Below are 21,301 nucleotides of genomic sequence, written 5' to 3'. Positions count from 1 at the left end.
AAGGATTAAAAACAAATGAAGAGAGTCTCAGAGAACTCTGAGACAACGTAAAATGTACCAACATCTATTATAGGGGTGCCAGAAGGAGAAGAGAGAGAGAAGGAGACAGAAAACATATTCCAAGAGATAATAGCTGAAAACTTTCCTAACATGGGAAAGGAACCATTCACTCAAATCCAGGAAGCACAACGAGTACCATATAAAATTAACCCAAGGAGGAATACTCTGAGACACATATTACTCAAACTGACCAAAATTAAAGACAAAGAGAAAACATTGAAAGGAGCTAGGGAAAAGGAACAAATAACATACAAGGGAACCCCGATAAGGTTATTGGCAGATTTTTCAGCAGAAACTCTGCAGGCCAAAAGGGAGTGGCATGATATACTTAATGTAATGAAAGGAAAAAACCTCCAACCAAGATTATTCTACCCAGCACATCTCTCATTCAGATTTGAAGGAAAAATCAAAAGCTTCACAGATAAGCAAAAGCTAAGAGAATTCAGCAACACTAAACCAACCTTACAACAAATACTAAAGGAACTTGTCTAGGCAGAAAAGAAAAGATAGCAACATGAAACAAAAATACCACAAATGACAAGGCTCACCAGTAAAGGTATATATACAGTAAAGATACGAAATCATCCATGCACAACTATGCCACCAAAAATCAGAAATCATGAGAAGAGGTGGGTACAAATTCAGGACACTGGATATGAACTTGCAATTAAGAGAACAACAACTTAAAACAATCTCATATATATAGACTCATCAAAACTTCAGAATAACTGCAAACCCAAAATTTACAATTGATACACAAACAAATAAGAAAAATCAACACAAATACAACACTAAAGATAGTCGTCAAACAGCAAGAGGAGAGAACAAGGGAAGAAAAATGAGCATCAAAAACAAACCAAAGCAATTAATAAAATGGCAATAAGAACACACATATCAATAATTACCTTAAATGTTAATAATGGACTAAATGCCCCAACCAAAAGACAGAGACTGGCTGAATGGATACAAAAGCAAGATCCATATATATGCTGTCTTCAAGAGAACCACATCACTTCTAGGGATACATAGAAATTGAAAGTGAGAGGATGGAAGAAAATATTTCATGTAAACAGGAATCAAAAGAAAGCTGGAGTAGCAATACTCTTATCAGACAAAATAGACTTTAAAATGAAGAATATTTTAAGGGACAAAGAAGGTCACTACATAATGATCAAACAATCAATCCAAGAAGAAGATATAACAATTTTAAGTATCTATGCACCCAACATACGTTCACCACAATATATAAGGTAACTACTAACAACATTAAAAGAACAAATTGACAATAACACAATAATAGTGGGGGACTTTAACACCCCATTTACAGCAATGGACAGATCATCCAGACAGAAAATCAATAAGGAAACACAGGCTCTGAGTGATGCATTAAACCAGGTGGATTTAACAGATATTTATAGGACATTCCATCCAAAAGCAACAGAATACACATTCTTCTCAAGTGCACATGGAACATTCTCTAAGATTGATCACATCCTAGGCTACAAATCCAACCTCGGTAACTTTAAGAAAATTGAAATCATATCAAGCATCTTTTCCGACCACAACTCTATACGACTGGAAATCAACGACAAGAAAAAAACTGCAAAAAACACAGACACGTGAAGACTAAACGACATGCTACTAAATAACCAATGGATCACTGAGGAAATCAAAGAGGAAATTAAAAAATACCTAGAAGCAAATGACAACAAAGATACAATACTCCAAAACATATGGGATGCAGCAAAAGCCATTCTAAGAGGAAAGTTTATAGCAATACAAGCCCACCTCAGGAAACAAGAAAAAGCTGAAATAAACAAGCTAATTTTACATCTAAAGCAGCTCAAGAGAAAATCTACAAGACCTAAAGTTAGTAGAAGGAAAGAAATCATAAAGATCAGAGCAGAAATCAATGAAATAGAAATGAAGAAAACCATAGAAAGGATTAATGAAACAAAAAGCTGGTTCTTTGAAAAAAAAACAAAATTGATAAACCCTTAGCCAGACTTATCCAGAAAAAAAGAGGATTCAAATCAATAAAATTAGAAATGAAAAGGGAGCAGTAACAACGGACATCACAGAAATACAAAGGATCATAAGAGACTACTACATGCAACTATACACCAATAAAATGGAAAATCTAGAAGGAACAAATTCTTAGACAAGCACAATCTTCCAAGATGAAATAGAAAAGATGAATGGAACAATCACAAGAACTGAAATTGAAACTGTGATTAAAAGTCTTCCAACAAACAAAAGTCCAGGACCAGATGACTTCACAGGCGAATTCTATCAAACATTTAGAGAGGAGCTAACACCTCTCCTTCTGAAACTATTTCAAAGAAGTGAAGAGGAAGGGATACTTCCAAACTCATTTTATGAGGCCACCATCACCCTGATACCAAAATCAGACAAAGATTCCACAAAAAAAGAAAACTACAGGCTACTATGTTTCACTGATTAACATAGATGCAAACATCCTCAACAAAATACTAGCAAACCGCATCCAACAATACATTAAAAGGACTGTACATAATGATCAAGTTGGATTTGTCCCAGGTATGCAAGGGCTCTTCAATATCTGCAAATCAATCAGTGTGATACACCACATTAACAAACTGAAGAGTAAAAACCATATGATGCTCTCAATAGATGCAGAAAAAGCCTTTGACAAAATCCAACACCCATTTCTAATAAAAACCCTTCAGAAAATGGGCATAGAGGGAACCTACCCTCAACGTAATAAAGACCATATGTGACAAACCCCTAGCTAACATCATTCTCAATGGTGAAAAGCTCAAAGAATTCCCCCTGAGATCAGGAACAAGACAAGGATGACCATTCTCACCACTACTCTTCAACATAGTCTTGGAAGTCCTAGCCATGGCAATCAGAGAAGCAAAAGAGATTAAAGGAATTCAAATTGGCAGGGAAGAAGTAAAACTATCTCTATTTGCAGATGACAAGATACTATACCTAGAGAATCCTAAAGACTACCAGAAAACTGTTGGAACTCATCCATGAATTTGGTAAAGTCGCAGGATACAAAATTACTACACAGAAATCGACGGCATTTCTATTCACTAACAATAAAAGATCAGAAAGAGAATTTAGGGAAGCAATCTCATTTACCATCACATCCAAAGGAATAAAATACCTAGGAATAAGCCTACCAACAGAGTCAAAAGACCTGTACTCTGAAAACTATAAGACACTGATGAAAGAAATGAAAGATGACACAAACAGATGGAAAGACATACCATGCTCTTGGATTGGAAGAGTTAGTATTATCAAAATGACTATACTACCTAAGGTGATATACAGATTCAATGCAATCCCTATCAAATTACCAAGGACATTCTTCACAGAAGTTGAACAAAATATTTTAAAGTTTGTTTGGAAGCATGAAAGACCCAGAATAGCCAAAGACATCCCAAAAAAGAAAAATGGAGCTGGAGGAATCGGGCTCCTGGACTTCAGACTATACCACAAAGCAACAATCATCAAAACCATATGGTACTGGAACAAAGACAGACATATAGATCAGTTGAACAGGATAGAAAGCCCAGAATTAAACCCACACACCTACAGCCAACTAATCTATGACAAAGGAGGCAAGAATATACAGGAAAATATAAAGGAGAAAAGACAACTTGTTCCATAAGTGGTGCTGGGAAAACCAGACAGCCACATGGAAAAGAATGAAATTAGAACACTCCCTAACACCATACACAAAAATAAACTCAAAACGGATTAAAGACCTAGATATAAGACCAGACACTATAAAACTCTTAGAGGAAAACATAGGCCAAACACTCTGACATAAACAACAGCAATATCTTCTAAGATCCACCTCTTAGAGTACTGACGATAAAAATAAAAACAAATGGGACCTAATCAAACTTAAAAGTTTCTGCACAGCAAGGGAAATCCTAAACAAAACGAAAAGACAACCCACAGGATGGGAGAAAATCTTAGCAAATGAATCGACTGACAAGGGATTAATCTCCAAAATTTATAAACATCTTCTGCAGCTCAATACCAACAAAACAACCCCATCAAAAAATGGACAGAAGATCTAAACAGAATTCTCTAAAGAAGACATACAGATGGCCACAAAACACATGAAAAGATGTTCAACATGACTCATTATTAGAGAAATGCAAATCAAAACCATGATGAGGTACCACCTTACACCAGCCAGAATGGCCATCATCCAAAAGTCTACAAACCGTAAGTGCTGGAGAGGGTGTGGAGAAAAAGGAACCCTAGTACACTGTTGGTGGGACTGTAAATTGGTGCAACCACTGTGGAAAACGGTATGGTGATTCCTCAGAAAACTAAAAATAGAACTACCATTTGATCCAGCAATCCCACTTCTCGGCATCTATCCAGAGAAAACCATGACTTGCAAAGACACACGTACTCCGATGTTCATCGCAGCACTCTTTTCAATAGCCAAGACATGGAAACAACCTAAATGTCCATCGACAGAGGATCAGATCAAGAAGATGTGGTACATATACACAATGGAATATTTACTCAGCCATTAAAAGTAGCAAAATATCGGCATTTTTAGCAACATGGATAGACCTAGAAATTATCATGCTAAGTGAAGTCAGCCATACAATGAGACACCAACATCAAATGCTTGCACTGACATGTGGGATCTGAAAAAAGGAAAGACTGAACTTCTTTGCAGAACAGATACTGACTCACAGATATTGAAAAACTTATGGCCTCCGGAGGAGACAGTTTGGGGGGTGGGGGGGGTGCCCTGGGGTTGTAGGATGGAAATCCTATAAAATTGGATTGTGATGATTATTGTACAACTACAAATGTAATAAATTCATTGAGTAATAAAGCAAATACTGAAGGAATAAAGAGTAGATATCAATAGTTATGCAGATTACTTTAAAAAGAAACTACAAAGTATAAGGAGGAGCCAAGAAAACACAGACAATTCATTTGCAGAGACAAAAACTGAGTTCAAAGCATTAAACAGAAGAATGAATAAAGCAGAGGAATGAATGAATGACTTGGAAGATAGAATAATGGAAATCATTCAATCATGACAGTGGACAGAAAGCTGAATTTAAAACAAAAGCAGTATGAGAAATCTATGGGATGATATAAGGCATGCCAATCTACTCATAATAGGGATTCCAGAAGGAGGGAAAAAAAGAAGAGGATTGAAAATATATCTGAAGAGATCATGCCTGAAAACTTTCCAAAGAAGGAAACAGATATCCAGGAAGCACAGAGGACCCCAAACAAGTGGAATCCAAACAGACCCACACTAAGCCACCTTATAATAAAAATGGGAAATGTTAAAAGTAGGGAGAAGATCCTAAGGGCAGCAAGAGAAAAATAATTATAAGAGAACCACCATGAGAGTTATCAGCTGAATTCTCTACCAAAACACTACAAGCAAGAAGGGAGGGCCAAGATATATTCAAAGTTCTAAAAGGGGAAAATCTGCAAGCTAGAATATTCTACTCAGCAAGATTATCATTTAAAATAGACAGAAAAATAAATAATTTTTCAGACAAAAACTAAAAGAATATAGGAATACTAAACCTATCCTAAAAGAAATATTTAAAGGTCTCTAAATAGGAAAGTAGTAAGAAGATAAAGGATGAAAAAAATCACAATAGGAAAGTAATTAAATAAGCCAGTATACGGATAAAAAAAAATAGCCTACTTGTGAAAGTGATGATAAACATAAGGAACAGCAAAAGAATAAGCATGAAGATGTGAAACAGGAAACAAAATCATAAAATGTGGGGAAGGAGAATAAGAAAATCTAGATTCTTTTTTAAAGAATGGGTTTGAGCCTACATGACCATCAGTCTAAAGCAAGCAGATACTTGAAAAACAGGGCAACCACAAATCAAAAACAAACAATAGAGTGACAAAAACCAAAAAGAAGAGGATAAAATAAAAGCATGAAATAAATGGAAATTATCCCACCAAAAAAAGAAAAAGGAACAAAGGAGAAACACAGAACCAACTGGACAACAAAGTTTAAAATGGCAATAAATACATATTTATCAATAATTACCTTAAATGTCAATGGACTGAATGCCAAAAGAGAGTGGCTGACTGGATAAAAAAGCAAGAACCTACAACATGCTGCCTAGCAGAGACCTGCTTTAGAGCAAAGGATGAATATAAATTGAAAATGAGGAGATGGAAAAAGATATTTCATGCGAAGGGAAATGACAAATGCAGGCATCACAATACTTATATCAGGCATCATAGACTTTAAAACAAAAGCTGTAAAGATAACGGACATTAATGACAAAAGGATCAATTCAAGAAGAGGATATTATACTCATCAACATATATGACCCAATATAGGAGCTCACAAATACATACAACGAATACTAACAGACATAAAAGGAGAAATTGATGGAACTACAATAATAGTAGGAGACCCACTCAGATCAATAGATCTTCTACACAGAAAATCAATAAGGCAACAGAGATTCTGAATGACACAATAGAACAGTTAAGACTTAAGTGATATTTTCAGGACATTACATTGAAAAATAAAAAACAGAATATACACTCTTTTCAAGTGCACATGAAACATTATCAAGGATTGACCACATACTGGGGCAGAAAACTAACCTCAACAAATTTAAGAGTATGGAAATTACTTCAAGCATCTTCTCTGACCACAATGGTATGAAAGCAGAAATCAACTACAGGGGAAAAAATGAGAAATAACTAATTACATGGAGACTCAACAACATACTACTAAAAAAACACCATACTACCAAAAAAACATCAATGAGGAAGTCGAAAAATGAAATTTAAAAATACCTTGAGACAATTACAATGAAAACACAACCATACAAAAATCTATGGGATACTGCAAAAACAGTTCTTAAATGCAAGTTCATAGCGATACAGGCCTTCCTCTAAAAAAGAAGAAAAATCTTAAATCAACAACCTAACCTACCACCTAAAAGAATCAGGAAAAGAAGAGCAAACAAAATCTGAAGTCAGTAGAAGGGAATCATAAAGACCAGAGAGGAAATCAATAAAACACAAATTTTAAAAAAATAGAAAAAAAAAAAAATCAACACCAAGACCTGGTTCTTTGACAGGGTAAACAAAATTGACAAACTTCTGGCCAGACTCACAAAGAAGACAAATGCAGGCATCACAATACTTTTATCAGGCATCATAGACTTTAAAACAAAAGCCATAAAGATAACGGCTAATAATAAAAAAGGAGAAATCTCAATGGTTATTTCATAAATAGAAAAGCCATAAGAGAATACTCTGAATGATTATATACCAACAAATTTGACAACCTAGAAGACATGGACAATTTTCTAGAAACATACAGCCCACCAAAACTAAATCATTAAGAAATAAATCATTTGAAGAGACCAATCACTAGAAATAAAATTGAATTTGTATTTAAAAAAAACAAAAACAAAAAAACTCCCTGCAAACACAAGTCCAGGACCAAATAAATGGTTTCACAGGTGAATTCTACCAAACATACAAAGGAGAAATTATACTGATCCTTCTTAAGCTTATAAAAGACTGAAGGAACACTCCCAAAGACATTCTATGAAGTCATCATCACCCTAATATCAAAAAGCTACCACCAAAAAAGAAAATTATAAGCACATATCTTTGATGAATATAGACACAAAAATCTTCAACAAAATTTAGCCAAACAAATCCAACAACATATAAAAAAGATCATATACCATTACCAAGTGGGATTGATCCCAAGTTCACAAAGATGGTTCAACACATGCAAATCAATCAATGTCATACACCACATTACACACTATTATCTCAATAGATGCAGGAAAAGCATTTGACAAAACTCAACATACATTCATGATAAAAACTCTTACCAAGGTGGGTACAGAAGGAACATATCTCAATATAATAAAAACCATTTATGACAAACCCACAGCCAATATAATACTCAATGGAGAAATGCTGAAAGCCTCCTGCTAAAATCTGAAACAAGACAAGGATGCCTACTCACTCTTACCATTTCTACTCAACATAGTATTGGAAGTCCTAGCCACAGCAATCAGACAAACAAAAGAAAAGAAATAAAAGGTATCCAGATTTGAGGAGAAGAAATAAAACTGTCACTATATGTAGATGACAAGATACTGTATATAGAAAACTCTTGGTGTTAATAGACGCAGACAATTGCCTTTGGAATGAATTAGCAATGAGATCCGGCTGTGTAGTACTGGAAACTATGTCTGGTCACTTACGATGGAGCACGATTATGTGATAAAAAAGAATGTACACATGTATGTGCAACTGGGTCACCTTGCTGTACAGTAGAACACTGAAAGAACACTGTAAACCAACTATAATGGAAAAAAAATAAAAATCATTTAAAAAAAGCAAACCCTAAGGATTCCACACAAAAACTACTTGATCTGATCAATGAACAAACAAAGCAGCAGGATATTAGATTAATATTCAGAAATTGGTTGCATTCCTACATACTAACAAAAAATAAAATAAAATACATAGGAATAAACCTGACCAAGGAGGAAAAAGACTTATATACTGATAACTATAAAATATTAATCAAGGAAATTAAAGAGGATTCAAAGAAATGGAAAGATATGCCATATTGCTCATTTAGAAGAATATTGTTAAAATGGCCATACTACTCAAAGCAATCTACAGATTTAATGTGATTCCTATCAAATTACCCATGACATTTACCATAGAAAACAAATAATCCAAAAATTTATATGGAACTATAAAAGACCCAGAATTGCCAAAGCAATCCTAAGGGAAAAAAAAACAAAAAACAAAGCAGGAGGCATAACTCTCCCAGACTTCAGACAATATTACAAAGCTACAGTCATCAAGATGGTGTGGTACTGGTACCAAAACAGACATAAGGATCAATGGAACAGAATGGAGAGCCCAGAAATAAAGCCAGATACCAAAGTCAATTAACTTCAACAAAGGAGGAAAGAATATAAAATGGGGAAAAGACGGTCTCTTCAGCAAGCAGTGCTGGGAAAACTGGACAGCCGCATGTAAATCAACAAAACTAGAACACACCTTCACACCATGCACAGAAACTCAAGATGGCTTACAGACTTAAACCTAGGAAATGACGCCATAAAACTGCTAGAAGAGAACAAAGGGTAAACATTCTCTGATATAAACCATACAAATGTCTTCTAAGGTCAGTCTCCCAAGGCAATAGGAATAAAAGCAATAAACCAATACAACCTAATCTAACTTATAAGCCTTTCATGTATCAAAGGAAACCATAAGCACAATGAAAAGCCAATCTATGGAATGGGAGAAAATAGGTGGAAATGATGCAACTGCCAAGGGCTTGATCTCTGAAATATATGAAAAACCTCGTATAGGTCAACAATAAAAAAAAACAAACGACCCCATTGAAAACTGGGCCAAAGACTTTATGGAGACATCTCTCGAAAGAAGACAAACAGGGGAGTTCCTGCCATGGCTCAGCAGAAACGAATCTGACTAGCATCCATGAGGACACAGGTTGGATTCCTGGCCTCACTCAGTGGGTTAAGGATCTGGCATTGCCATGAGCTGTGGTGCAGGTCACTGATGTAGTCCTGCTTTGCTCTGACTGTGGTGTAGGCTGGCAGCTACAACTCCAATTCAACCCCTAACCTGGGAACCTCCATATGCTCCAAAGGCCAAAAATACATATATAAATAAATGAATAAATAATAGGAGTTCCCATCATGGCTCAGCAGAAACGAATCTGACTAGCATCCATGAGGAGGCAGGTTCCACCCCTGGCCTCGCTCAGTGGGTTAAGGGTCTGGTGTTGCCATGAACTGTGGTGTGGGTCACAGTTGCAGCTCGGATCTGATGTTGCTATGGCTCTGGCTATAGCTCTGATTCGACCCCTACATGGCAACTTTCACAGGCTGTGGGTGTGGCCCTAAAAAGCAAAATAAATCAATAAATAAATAGTAAAATAAAAAAGAAGACAAACAGATGGCCAGTAGGCACGTAAAAAAGTGCTCAACATCATTAATTATTAGAGAAATGTAAATCCAAACTGTGGTGGGTACCACCTCACACTGGTCAGAACGGCCATCATAAACAAGTCAACAAATAGCAAATGCTGGACAGGGTGTGGAGAAAAGGGAACCCTTATACAAACTTGACAGGAATGTAAATTGGTACAACCACTATGGAAAATAGTATGGAGGTCCCTCAAAAAACTAAATATAGAACCACCATATGATCCAACAATCCCACTCCTGGGCATATATCTGAACAAAACTACAATTCAAAAAGATACACTGACAATTCTTTGACATTGGTCTTAGTAATTATTTTTTTGATATGTCCCCTCAGGCAAGGAAAATAAAAGCAAAAATAAACACGATTACATTAATTTAAACAGGTTTTGCATACTGAAGTAAACTATCAACAAAATCAAAAGTCAGCCTACTGAATGGGAGAAGTTATTTGCAAACAATATAGCTGATAAGGGGTTAATATTCAAAATATACAAAGAACTCATACAACTCAACATTAAAAAAAAAAAAAAAAAAACCTGGAATTCCCTTGTGGCTCAGCAGGTTAAGATCTGATGTTGTCACAGTAGTGGCTCAGGTCACTATTGTGGCACAAGTTCAGTCCCAGGCCTGAGAACTTCCACCTGCTGCAGGTGTGGCCAAAAAGAAAAAACAAAAAAAAACAACCACCACCAAACAATCCAATGAACAGTCTTTAACATCATGCACAAAAGTAAACTCAAAAAGGATTAAAGACCTATATGTAAGGCCAGATACTATAAAACTCCCAGAGGAAAACATGGGTAAAACACTCTTTGACATAAGTCAGAGCAACATCTTATTTGATCCACCTCCTAGAATAATGACAATAAAAACAAAAATAAACAAATGTGACCTAATTAAACTCAAAAGCTTTTGCACAGCAAAGGAAACCATTAAAAAAAAAAAAGACAACCCACAAAATGGGAGAAAATCTTTGCAAATGATGCAACTCATGAGGGTCTAATCTCCAAAATATGTAAACTCAACAAAAAAACAAACAGGAGTTCCCACTGTGGCTCAGCAGAAATGAATTCAACTAGGATCTATGAGGATATGGGTTTGATCCCTGGCCTCACTCAGTGGGTTAAGGATCCAGCATTGCCATGAGCTGTGGTGTGGTTCGTAGACAAGGCTCAGATCCTGCATTGTTGTGGCTGTGGCGTAGGTTGGCAGCTGCGGCTCTGACTTGACCCCTAGCCCGGGAATCTCCATACTGCTGCAACTGTGGTCCTAAAAGCACACACACACACACACCCACACACAACACAGACAAAAAACAGGCAGAAGACCTAAACAGACATTTCTCCAAAGAAAACACACAGATGGGCAGTAGGCACATGAAAAAATGCTCAACATCATTAATTATTAGAGAAATGTACATCAAAACTACAATGAGGTACCACCTCACACTGGTCAGAATGGCCATGATTAACCAGTCTATAAATAGAAAATGCTGGTCTGGGTGTAGAGAAATGGGTATTCCTCCTGCACTGCTGGTGGGCATGTAAGCTGGCATAACCACTATGGAAAACAGTATGGAGGTCCCTCAAGAAACTAAATATAGAACTACCATATGATACAATAATCCCATTCCTGGGCATGTGTCTGGACCAAACTATAATCAAAAAGATACATTCCCCCCTATATTCATGGCAGCACTCTTCACAATAGCCAAGACATGGAAACAACCTAAATGTCCATCGACAGATGAACAGATTAAGAAGATGTACATATACACAATGGAATACTACTCAGCCATAAAAAAGAATGAAATGATGCCATATGCAGCAATATGGATGCAACTTATGCTAAGTGAAACTAAGTCAGAGAAAGACAAATACTCTAATTTCCTTACATGTAGTATCTAGAAAAAAAACAACAAATACCAAAAAAAAAAAAAAAAAAAAAAAAAAAAAGAACAAGCATACCTAAACAGAAACAGAGTCTTAGATACAGAGAAAAAAACACATGGTTGCCAGAGGGGAGCAGGCAAGGAGAAAATGAGGGAGAGCAGTAAGAGGTACAAATTAACACAGTGTCATGCAGAGTATCTTGATGCTGCATGGGTCAGAGGTATGAAATACATAGCAGGGGGAATAGAGTCAAAAAATAATGTAATGTGTTTGTATGGTGACAGATCATTAATTGGACTTACTGTGATGATCATTTTGAAATGCAGAGAAATATTGAATCACAACAACAACAAAAAAAACAGTCAAAACTCAGATTAGATTTGTGGTTATCAGAGAAACAGGTATGGGGGAGAAGGAAGTGGATGAAGGCAGTTAAAAAGTATAAACTTCCAGAGTTCCTGTGGTGGCTCAGGGGGTTAACAAACCCGACTAGCATCCATGAGGACACAGGTTTGATCCCTGACCTTGCTCACTGGGTTAAGGATCAAAGGTTGCCATGAGCTGTGGTGTAGATTGCAGACTCAGCTCAGATCCCATGTGGCTGTGGCGTAGGCTGGCAGCTACAGCTCCGATTTGACCCCTAGCCTGGGAACCTCCATATGCTGCAGGTGTGGCCCTTGAAAAGACAAAAAAAAAACCAAAAAAACAAAAACAAAAACAAAATCAGAGTGAACCCCGATGAAAACCGTGGGCTTTGGAACTAGGATGTGTCGATGAAGGTTCATCATCTGAAGCAAATGTAACGCTCTGGTGGCGGTGTTGATACCGAGGGAGGTTATATACCTGCAGGGGTGGGCGGTATACAGTTCTGTACCTTCTGCTCAATTTCACTAGGAAACTAAAACTGCTCTAAAAAGCCCGTCTATTTAAAAAAAAAAAATAGGGGAGGTGATGTAGTGCAGGGGTCTGTCTCCTCTGAGGGTGGGGCAGCGGCAGCAGCATGGGATTGCGGGGGTGGAGGGGGTGCTGGAAGCCACCAGCAGTCAGATTGTGGAGCTGTTTTCTGCTCGGGGGAGGGGCAGGGTCCAGCTGACCTGCTGCCCCACCTAAGTGCTCAGCTGCCTGAACATCTGGGGGCCAAGATTCTGCATTGGCTGATGAAGCTTGGAGAGACTCTGAGGGTTCCATACAACTCAGAGTCTACCCTGTCCCCCCATGTCCCCAGTCCCACCTTAGGGATACAGGTCTGTGTTTGGACCCAGGACATTTGCACAGATGCTAGGGGAGGACAGGGTGACCCAAAGAGCCCTGAGAAACCCTTGGTGAGCTGGGAGATGGAGCGCGAGGAAGGCCAGTGGGGGTACCTTGGAGGCAGCCCAGGAGCCCGAAGACCCAGCCCCGCAGGGCTGCCTGTGTCTGCCGTCCGTCCACGGTAGGGTCGTCTGCCCACAGGCTCAGCCAATAGCCACGGCAGAAGGAGGCCACTTGCTGGCAGAGGAAGAGGAACAGTGTGTAGAGGCAGAGGGGGGTGCCCACGGCTCGCAGGTAGGTCAGGTACATGGTAGCCTTCACCTGTAGCACACATAGGAGAGATGGAGGCAGACAGACACCCCAGGAGGAGGGAAGAAAGGCCAGGTGGGGCTCCCCAAACACCCCAACAGTGCGGATGCAACCACCCTGCGTACCTTCCACCTGGAACACCACCTCCCCTACAGGCCCCGCCCAGCCCCAGGATCCCCCTCCTCTAAGGCTCCCAGATGGCCAGTGGGAGCCTTAAAGGGGACAGTCTATGGCACTTTCTGGGTTTGGGGTGATTTATCGAACACCTACTATGGGACAGGCATGTCTCTCCATCCTGATCATAATTCCCACCTAACGGATAAGGAAATGGAGGCACAGAGAAGTTAAGTCACTTGCTTAAGGTATGGTGCCTATAAATCTGAACTTTTCCACACAGCTGCAACCAGAGAGAACTTTTGAAAACATCTGCCTGACCCCATCCTGCTGTTATTAAGCTGCCCTTGACTTTCTCTTGCTCTTAGAAGAAATTCCAAAATTCTTGTACATTCTCTGACCTTCCCTCTGCCAATCTCATGAAACCCCTTTCTTTTGTCTGGCACCTAAGCTCCTTCTCACCTCAGAGGCTTTGCCCCTACCATTCCCTCTGCTTTGAAGGCTATTTCCTCAGCTCTTTCTGTGGCTGGTCATTCGCAATCTTCAGGGCTCAGTTCAAATGTCACTCACTCCTTAGAGCATCCTATCCAAGCAGGCTTCTAGCCCACAGTTGGTCCCTATCTTATCACTTTATTTTTTTCTTTCTCTTCCCTCTATCCACCCTAGTCTCAATGCCTCCTTTAAGTCCCTCAAACATAGGAGGCACAATTCCACCTGTGAGCCTCTACCCTGCTCCCTCCTCCCAGAATATTTTCTTCATAGCATTTATCATTATCTGGTAACACCTTGCTCATTATTAACCTAATTGTTTTCTTACTGTCTTCCCTCTGCCAACTAGCATGGAATCTCTACCAAGACAGAAACTTTGTCTGGCACATAGTGGGGGTTCTGTAAATGTCTTCTGGGTGGATATTTGAGTGGGAGGATGAGTGGCTGGACAAAGAGGTGAGTGAATGGGTAGATGGAGGAATAAATGAGTGGGTCTGTAGGAGGCTGGGTGGATGGACGAGTGGATGGATGGATGAACAGGTAGATGGATGCATGGCTGGTTGGGTGAGATGGACAAATGAGTGAGTAGATGGGTAGGTGGACAGATGGGTGAATGAATGGAAAGTAAGTGAATGGATGGATGAATGAGTAGATAGGTGGGTGGATGGATGAACAGGTAGATGGATGCATGGCTTATTGCATGAGTAAATAGTTGGATGGTTGGGGGAGATGGACAGATGAGTGAGTAGATGGGTAGGTGGACGGATGGGTGAATGAATGGAAATGTAAGTCAATGGATGAATGAATGAGTAGATAGGTAGGTGGGTGGGTGGATGGGTGGACAAAGCAGCATGGGAGAGAAGAAATAGTACAAGATTCAGATTCAGACTGTCCTAGGTTTGGAGTTCTCTTGTGGTGCAGCAGGTTAAGATCCAGGATTGTCACTGAAGTGGCCCGTGTTGCTGTTGTGGTGCAGATTTGATCCCCGGCCTAGGAACTTCCACATGCCCTCCCCCCAAAAAAGACTGTCCTATGTTTGAGTCCCAAGTTGGTCATTTGATAGTTATGAGAAGACAAACCTCTAAACTCTTTAAGAGCTAAGTTTCTTTATTCCTAAAACGGAGTTACCACCATCTAATTTTAGGGTTGTTGTGAACATTAAAAAGTATCAAGTACATAGAATCTTACTTGGCACATAGTAGGTGTTCAACAATGGTGAGTCATCCCCCACCCAATGCTGTATCTCTTGGGAGGTTTTGAGCCCCCAGGGGCAGCAGTAGCAGTGGATGTGAGGGGGAGGGAGGAGTGGGTAATTACCCTGCCATATGGCATGTTGTCTTCTTCTTTTGGCTGTCCTGTCCCCTCAGGGTCATCTAGGGGAACCCCCATCTGGGCCTCTGAAGTAGCACTGTCCTTCTCAGGGACTAACTTCATGGACCTGTCATTTAGAGGAAATGAGTACAAATCAATGTCTCTCTCTTCATGGGGTGTATGTGCCCAACCCTCATGGCCACAGGTAGCCACTGGGCTCTGGGGTACACCCTCCACTCATGCACTCAATCATTCATTCAACTAACATTCTGAGCACCAAATAGGTACCATGCTCCTGTCATCTGCTTGTGGGGCCCAGAAGATGTCATCTATTACCCCGAAGTCAAGCAAGCCTGTCCTTCCAATGCCATCTCACTGAATGAACTTCTTTGCTCAACTTTACAACATGGTTTTCAGAGTTTTCATTTTGGTCTAAGCTTTGCTGCAACAATTTTGCTCCTGATTTTTACTCTCAGGTTTGTCAGTCTAGGTTGGCAGGATGTCAATTTTGTACAATTCAGATGCTGGCAACTTTCTGAATGTTCCCTTTATCTGTTGCTCAGTGGTCTGACAATCTTAAATGTGAATTTCTGGTGGATTTGATACAAGATGGTGGAGTAGAAGGACTTGAACTCACCTCCTCTCATGCAAACACCAAAATCACAACTAACTGCTGAACAACTATTGATAAAATAGACTGGAAGCTACCAAAAAATATACCCTGTACCCAAAGACTAAGAAGAAGCCACAAAAAGACTGTAGGAGGGTACTTTCATGATGTAAGCAAATCCTATACTCATTGAGTGGGTGACCCACAAACTGGACAGGAGAGGCTCTCCCACAGGAGTGAGAGCTCTGAATTCCAAGTCAGGTTCCCCAGCTGTGCATCTGGCATTGGGAAGAGGAATCCCTAGAGCATTTGGCATTGAAGACCAGCAGGACATGAGCACAAGAACTCCACAGGAATGGGGAAAACAGAGACTCTACTCTTGGAGGGCACACATAAGGTTCCACATGCACTGGGTCCCAGGGAAAAGCAGGGAATCCAAAAGAATCTGGGCCAGACCTACCTTGGAAAGCAGGGGTCAGCTGTGATTTACTGTGGGGGCAGGAAACTGGAGGTGGAGATCCCAGGGAATAATTGCCTCCACTGGAGGCTACCATTTTGGAAAAATGTGGCCCTACACAACAAGAATCTTCAGGCGCAAATGCTCAGAAGCCCTAGGCCAAACAAACAGGGTGCCTAAAGCTCTCCTAGGTGCACAGCCACCTTTAACCACAACCCTCAACACAGCCCTGTCCACCAGAGGGACAAGCCTCAGCTCCAACCACCAGTGGTAAGGCATTAGGCCCCCCAATCAGGAAGCTGGAACAAGCCCCTGGACCAACTTTCCACCAGATGGCAGTCACTAGAAGCAAGAAGAGCTACAACCCTGCAGTCTGCAGAAAGGAGACTTACAAACAGAGAAAGCTAAACAAAATGAAATGGCAAAGAAATACACTTCGGGTGAAAGAACCAGACAAAACCCTAGAAGAACAATTAAGGGGAGACAGGCAACCTACATGAGAAAGACTTCAGCATGATAGTAAGGATGACCCAAGGTCTCAGGAAAGAAATGGAGGCAAACGTCAATGAAATATTTAAAGAACAAACAGTTGAACAATAAAATATCTGAAGTGGGAAAAAAAACACTAGAAGGAATCAAGAGCAGACTACATGAGGCAGAAGATCAAATAAGTGAGATGGAAGACAGACTGCTGGAAATCACTGATGCAAAACAGAATAAAGAAAAAAGAACGAAAAGAAATGAGCATAGTTGAAGAGAACTCTGAGACAACATTAAGTGCACACTTACACTACAGGGGTCCCAGAAGAAGAGAGAGAAAGGACCAGAGGAAATATTTGAAGAGATAATAGCCAGAAACTTCCCTAACATGGGAAAGGAAATACTCAAATCCGGGAAGCACAGTGAGTACCACATAGGATAAAGTCACAAAGCAACACACTGGGACACATACTAATCAAATGGACCATAATTAAAGACAAAGAGAAAATATTAAAAGCAACTAGGGAAAAGCAAAAAATTAACATACAAAGGAATCCCCAGGAGGTTATCAGCTGATTTTTCAGCAGAAACTCTGCAGGCCAGAAAGGAGTAGAGTGATGTATTTAAAGTGATCAAAGGGGAAAAACCTACAACTAAGAATAGTCTACCCAGCAAGGCTCTCATTCATATTTGACTGAGAAATGGAAAGTTTTATAGACAACTGTTTTATAGACAACTATCTAGTAGTTTTATAGACATTTGTTGTAAAGTTTTTACAACAAATGCTAAAGGAACGTCTCTGGGTAGAAAAGGCCACAACTAGAAACAAGAAAATTACAAATGAGACGGCTCACCAGTAAAGGTGAACATATAGCACAGGTAGGAAATCATCCGCACACAAATATGATATCAAAACCAGCTCTCATGCAAAGAGATTATGACTATAGATATTGGAAAGGCATTTGAAATTAAATGACCAGAAACTTAAACAAATCTTGTGTGTTTGTGTGTGTGTGTATCCAAACCTCACCGTAACTAAAAACCAAAAATCTACAATAAATGCACACACAGAATAGATACACACAGAAAAGAAAAAGCAATCCAAAGACAACTCTAAAAAAACATCATCAAACCACAACATAAGACCACAAAAGAGGAAGGGAAGAAAAAAAGACTTAAAGAACCCAAAACAATTAACAAAATAGAAATAGGAACATATATATATCAATAATTACACTCAATCTTAATGGATTAAATGCTCCAACCAAAAGACACAGACTGGCTGAATGGTTACAAAAACAAGACCTGTATATATGCTGTCTACAAGAGGTTCACTTCCGATCTCAGGACACATACAGATTGAATGTGAGAAGACAGAAAAAAGATATTCCAGGAAATCAAAAGAAATCTGGAGTAGCAATATTCACATCAGACAAAAGAGTCTTAAAATAGAGATGGTTTCAAGAGACAAAGAAGGACAGTACATAATGATCCAAAGAACAATCCAAAAAAAGATATAATTGTAAATGTATATGCACCCAACATAGGTGCATCTCAACATACAAGGAAACTGCTAACAGCCATAAAAGGAGAAATTGACAGTGACATAGTAATAGTAGGGAACTGTAACACCCCACTTACAGCAATGGACAGATCATCCAGACAGAAAAGCAATAAGGAACACAAGCCTCAAATGACACCTTAGATCAGATGGACTTAATTGATATTTATAGAACATTCTATCCAAAAGCAGCAGAATACACATTCTTCTCAAGTACACATGGAACATTCTCTCTGACAGATTACATTCTGGGCCATAAATCAAGCCTCAGTTAATTTAAGAATATTGAAATTCTATCAAACATCTTTTCTGATCACAACAATATAAGACTAAAAATCAACTAGAGGAATACAGCAAAAAACACAAACACGTGGAAACTAAATGATACATTATTAAGCAACCAATGGATCAATGAAGAAATCAATGAGGAAATCAAAAAAACCTAGAAACAAATGAAAAGGAAAACATGACCATCCAAAATCTTTGGGATGCAGCAAAAGCAGTTCTCAGAAGGAAGTTTATAGCAATACAAGCTAACTTTAGGAAACAAGAAAAAGTCTCAAATAATGGCATTCCTGTCATGGTGCAGTGGAAATGAATCCAACTAGGAACCATGAGGCTGTGGGTTTGATCCCTGGCCTCGCTCAGTGGGTTAAGGATAACGGTGTTGCCGTGAGCTGTGGTGTAGGTTGCAAATGTGGCTTGGATTTGGTGTTGCTGTGGCTGTGGTGTAGGCCAGCAGCTACAGTTCCAACTGGACCCCTAGCCTGGGAACCTCCATATGCCACAGGTGTAGCCCTTAAATGACAAAAGAGAGAGAAGAAAATTAAAAGAAAAATCTCAAACAATATAACATTACACCTAAAGCAACCAAAGAAAAAAACAGACAAAACCCCAAATTAGAAGAAAGAAATCAAAGACCAGAGCAGAAATAAATGAATAGAGACAAAGAAAACAATAGAAAAGAACAAAGAAACTAAAAGGTTGTTTGAAAAGGTTCTTTGAAAAGGTTGACAGAATTGATAAACCTTTAGCCACATTCATCAAGAAAATAAGGGAGCAGGCTGAAATCAATAAAATTAGAAAGGATAAAGGAGAAGTTAGAACTGACACCATGGAAATACAAAAGATAAGAAACTACGACAAGCAACTATATTCCAATGAAATGTACAACTTAGAAGAGATGGACAAATTCTTAGAAAGAGATGATCTTCCAAGACTGACCAAAGAAGAAATAGAAAATATGAATAGACCAGTCACAAGTACTGAAATTGAAACTGTGATTTAAAAACCTCCAACAAACTAAAGTCTAGGACTGCATGGCTTTTCAGGTGAATTCTATCCACCATTCAAAGAAAAGTTAACACCTATTTTTCTGAAACTGTTCCCCAAAATTGCAGAGGAAGGAACACTCCTAAAGTCATTCTATGAGGCCACCATTACTCTCATGCCAAAACCAGACAAAGATCCCACAAAAAAAAAAAAAAAAAAGAGATTTAACAGGCCAGTATCACCAATGAACACAGACGTAAAATCCTCAGCAAAATCCTAGCAAACTGAATCCAACAAAAAATTAAAAGGATCAGACACCATGTTCAAGTGGGATTTATCCCAGAGATGCAAGGATTTTTCAAAATCCAGTCAATGTGACACCCCACTAATCAAATTGAAGAATAAAAATCATATGATCATCTCAATAGATGCAGAAAAAGTGTTTGATTAAAATCCAATACCTATTTGGAGTTCCCTTCGTGGCGCAGTGGTTAACGAATTCGACTAGGAACCATGAGCTTACGGGTTCAATCCCTGGCCTTGCTCAGTGGGGTTAAGGATCCGGCATTGCCGTGAGCTGTGGTGTAGGTCACAGATGTGGCCTGGATCCCACGTTGCTGTGGCTGTGGCCTAGGCCAGCAGCTACAGCTCTGATTAGACCCCTAGCCTGGGAACCTCCATGTGCCGAGGGAGAAAAGCAAAAAGACAAAAAAATAAAAATTAAAAAATCCAGTACCCATTAATGATAAAAAAAACCCTCCACAAAGTGGGCACAGAGGAAACCTACCTCAACATAATAAAGGACACTTCATGACAAACCCACAGCTAACATCATTCCTCTAAGACTTTCAGAGCATCTGTGCTATAAAGTCTTAGAGGAAAACTTAGGCAGAATCCACTTCGATATAAACCACAACACTATCTTTTTGGATCCTCTTCCTAGAGTAATGAAAATAAAAACAAACATAAAGAAGTGGGATTTAAATAAACTTAACAGCTTTTGCACAGCAAAGGAAACCATAAACAAAATGAAAAGACAACCTGCAGAATGGGAGAAAATATTTGCAAATGAAGCAACTGAAAAGGGATTGATCTCCAAAATTACAAACATCTCATAGAGCTCAAAAACCAAACAACCCAGGAGTTCCTCTGTGGCTTAGCGGGTTAGGGACCCTGCGTTGTCACTACTGTGATGTGGGTTCCAGCCCTGCCCTGAGAATGTCCACATACTGCAGGTGCAGCCAAAAAAACAAACCAACCAAACAAAAAGTAGGGGAAACTCTAAACAGACATTTCTCCAAAGAAGAAATACAGATGATCAAGAAACACATGAAAAGATGCCCAACATTGCTAATTATTAGAGAAATGCAAATCAAAACCACAATAAGGTATCACCTCACACTGGTCAGAATGGCCATCAACAAAAAGACTAAATAGGAGTTTCCACTGTGGTAC

At 39.1% G+C, this 21,301-nt stretch overlaps 1 protein-coding gene across 10 annotated transcripts in view; it reads right to left on the bottom strand.

Annotated features, from left to right (window-relative positions):
- ABCC6 (ATP binding cassette subfamily C member 6) overlaps positions 1-21,301 on the bottom strand; it is a 100,104-nt gene that overhangs the window by 31,850 nt on the left and 46,953 nt on the right. For 6 of the 10 annotated variants that reach the window (XR_014840716.1, XR_014840720.1, XR_014840721.1 and 3 more), the window contains 2 exons: positions 15,473-15,593; positions 13,357-13,564 (listed from right to left, as the gene is read on the bottom strand). Coding sequence is in view for 4 of the 10 variants with exons in the window: in XM_021086559.2 (XP_020942218.2) it covers positions 13,357-13,564; positions 15,473-15,593 (329 nt within the window). In the remaining 6 variants the exon portion in view is untranslated. The remainder of the gene's footprint in view (positions 1-13,356; positions 13,565-15,472; positions 15,594-21,301) is intronic. The other 4 variants (XR_014840715.1, XR_014840718.1, XM_085017490.1 and 1 more) reach the window with 1 other exon arrangement.

This window comes from Sus scrofa, chromosome 3, assembly GCF_054392235.1.
Source record: "Sus scrofa isolate SSC_HxYL_T2T_F1_AM1 chromosome 3, Sscrofa_HxYL_maternal_Yorkshire_Landrace_v2.0, whole genome shotgun sequence".
Taxonomy (NCBI): Eukaryota; Metazoa; Chordata; class Mammalia; order Artiodactyla; family Suidae; genus Sus; species Sus scrofa.
This window is presented reverse-complemented; position numbering and strand designations above follow the sequence as displayed.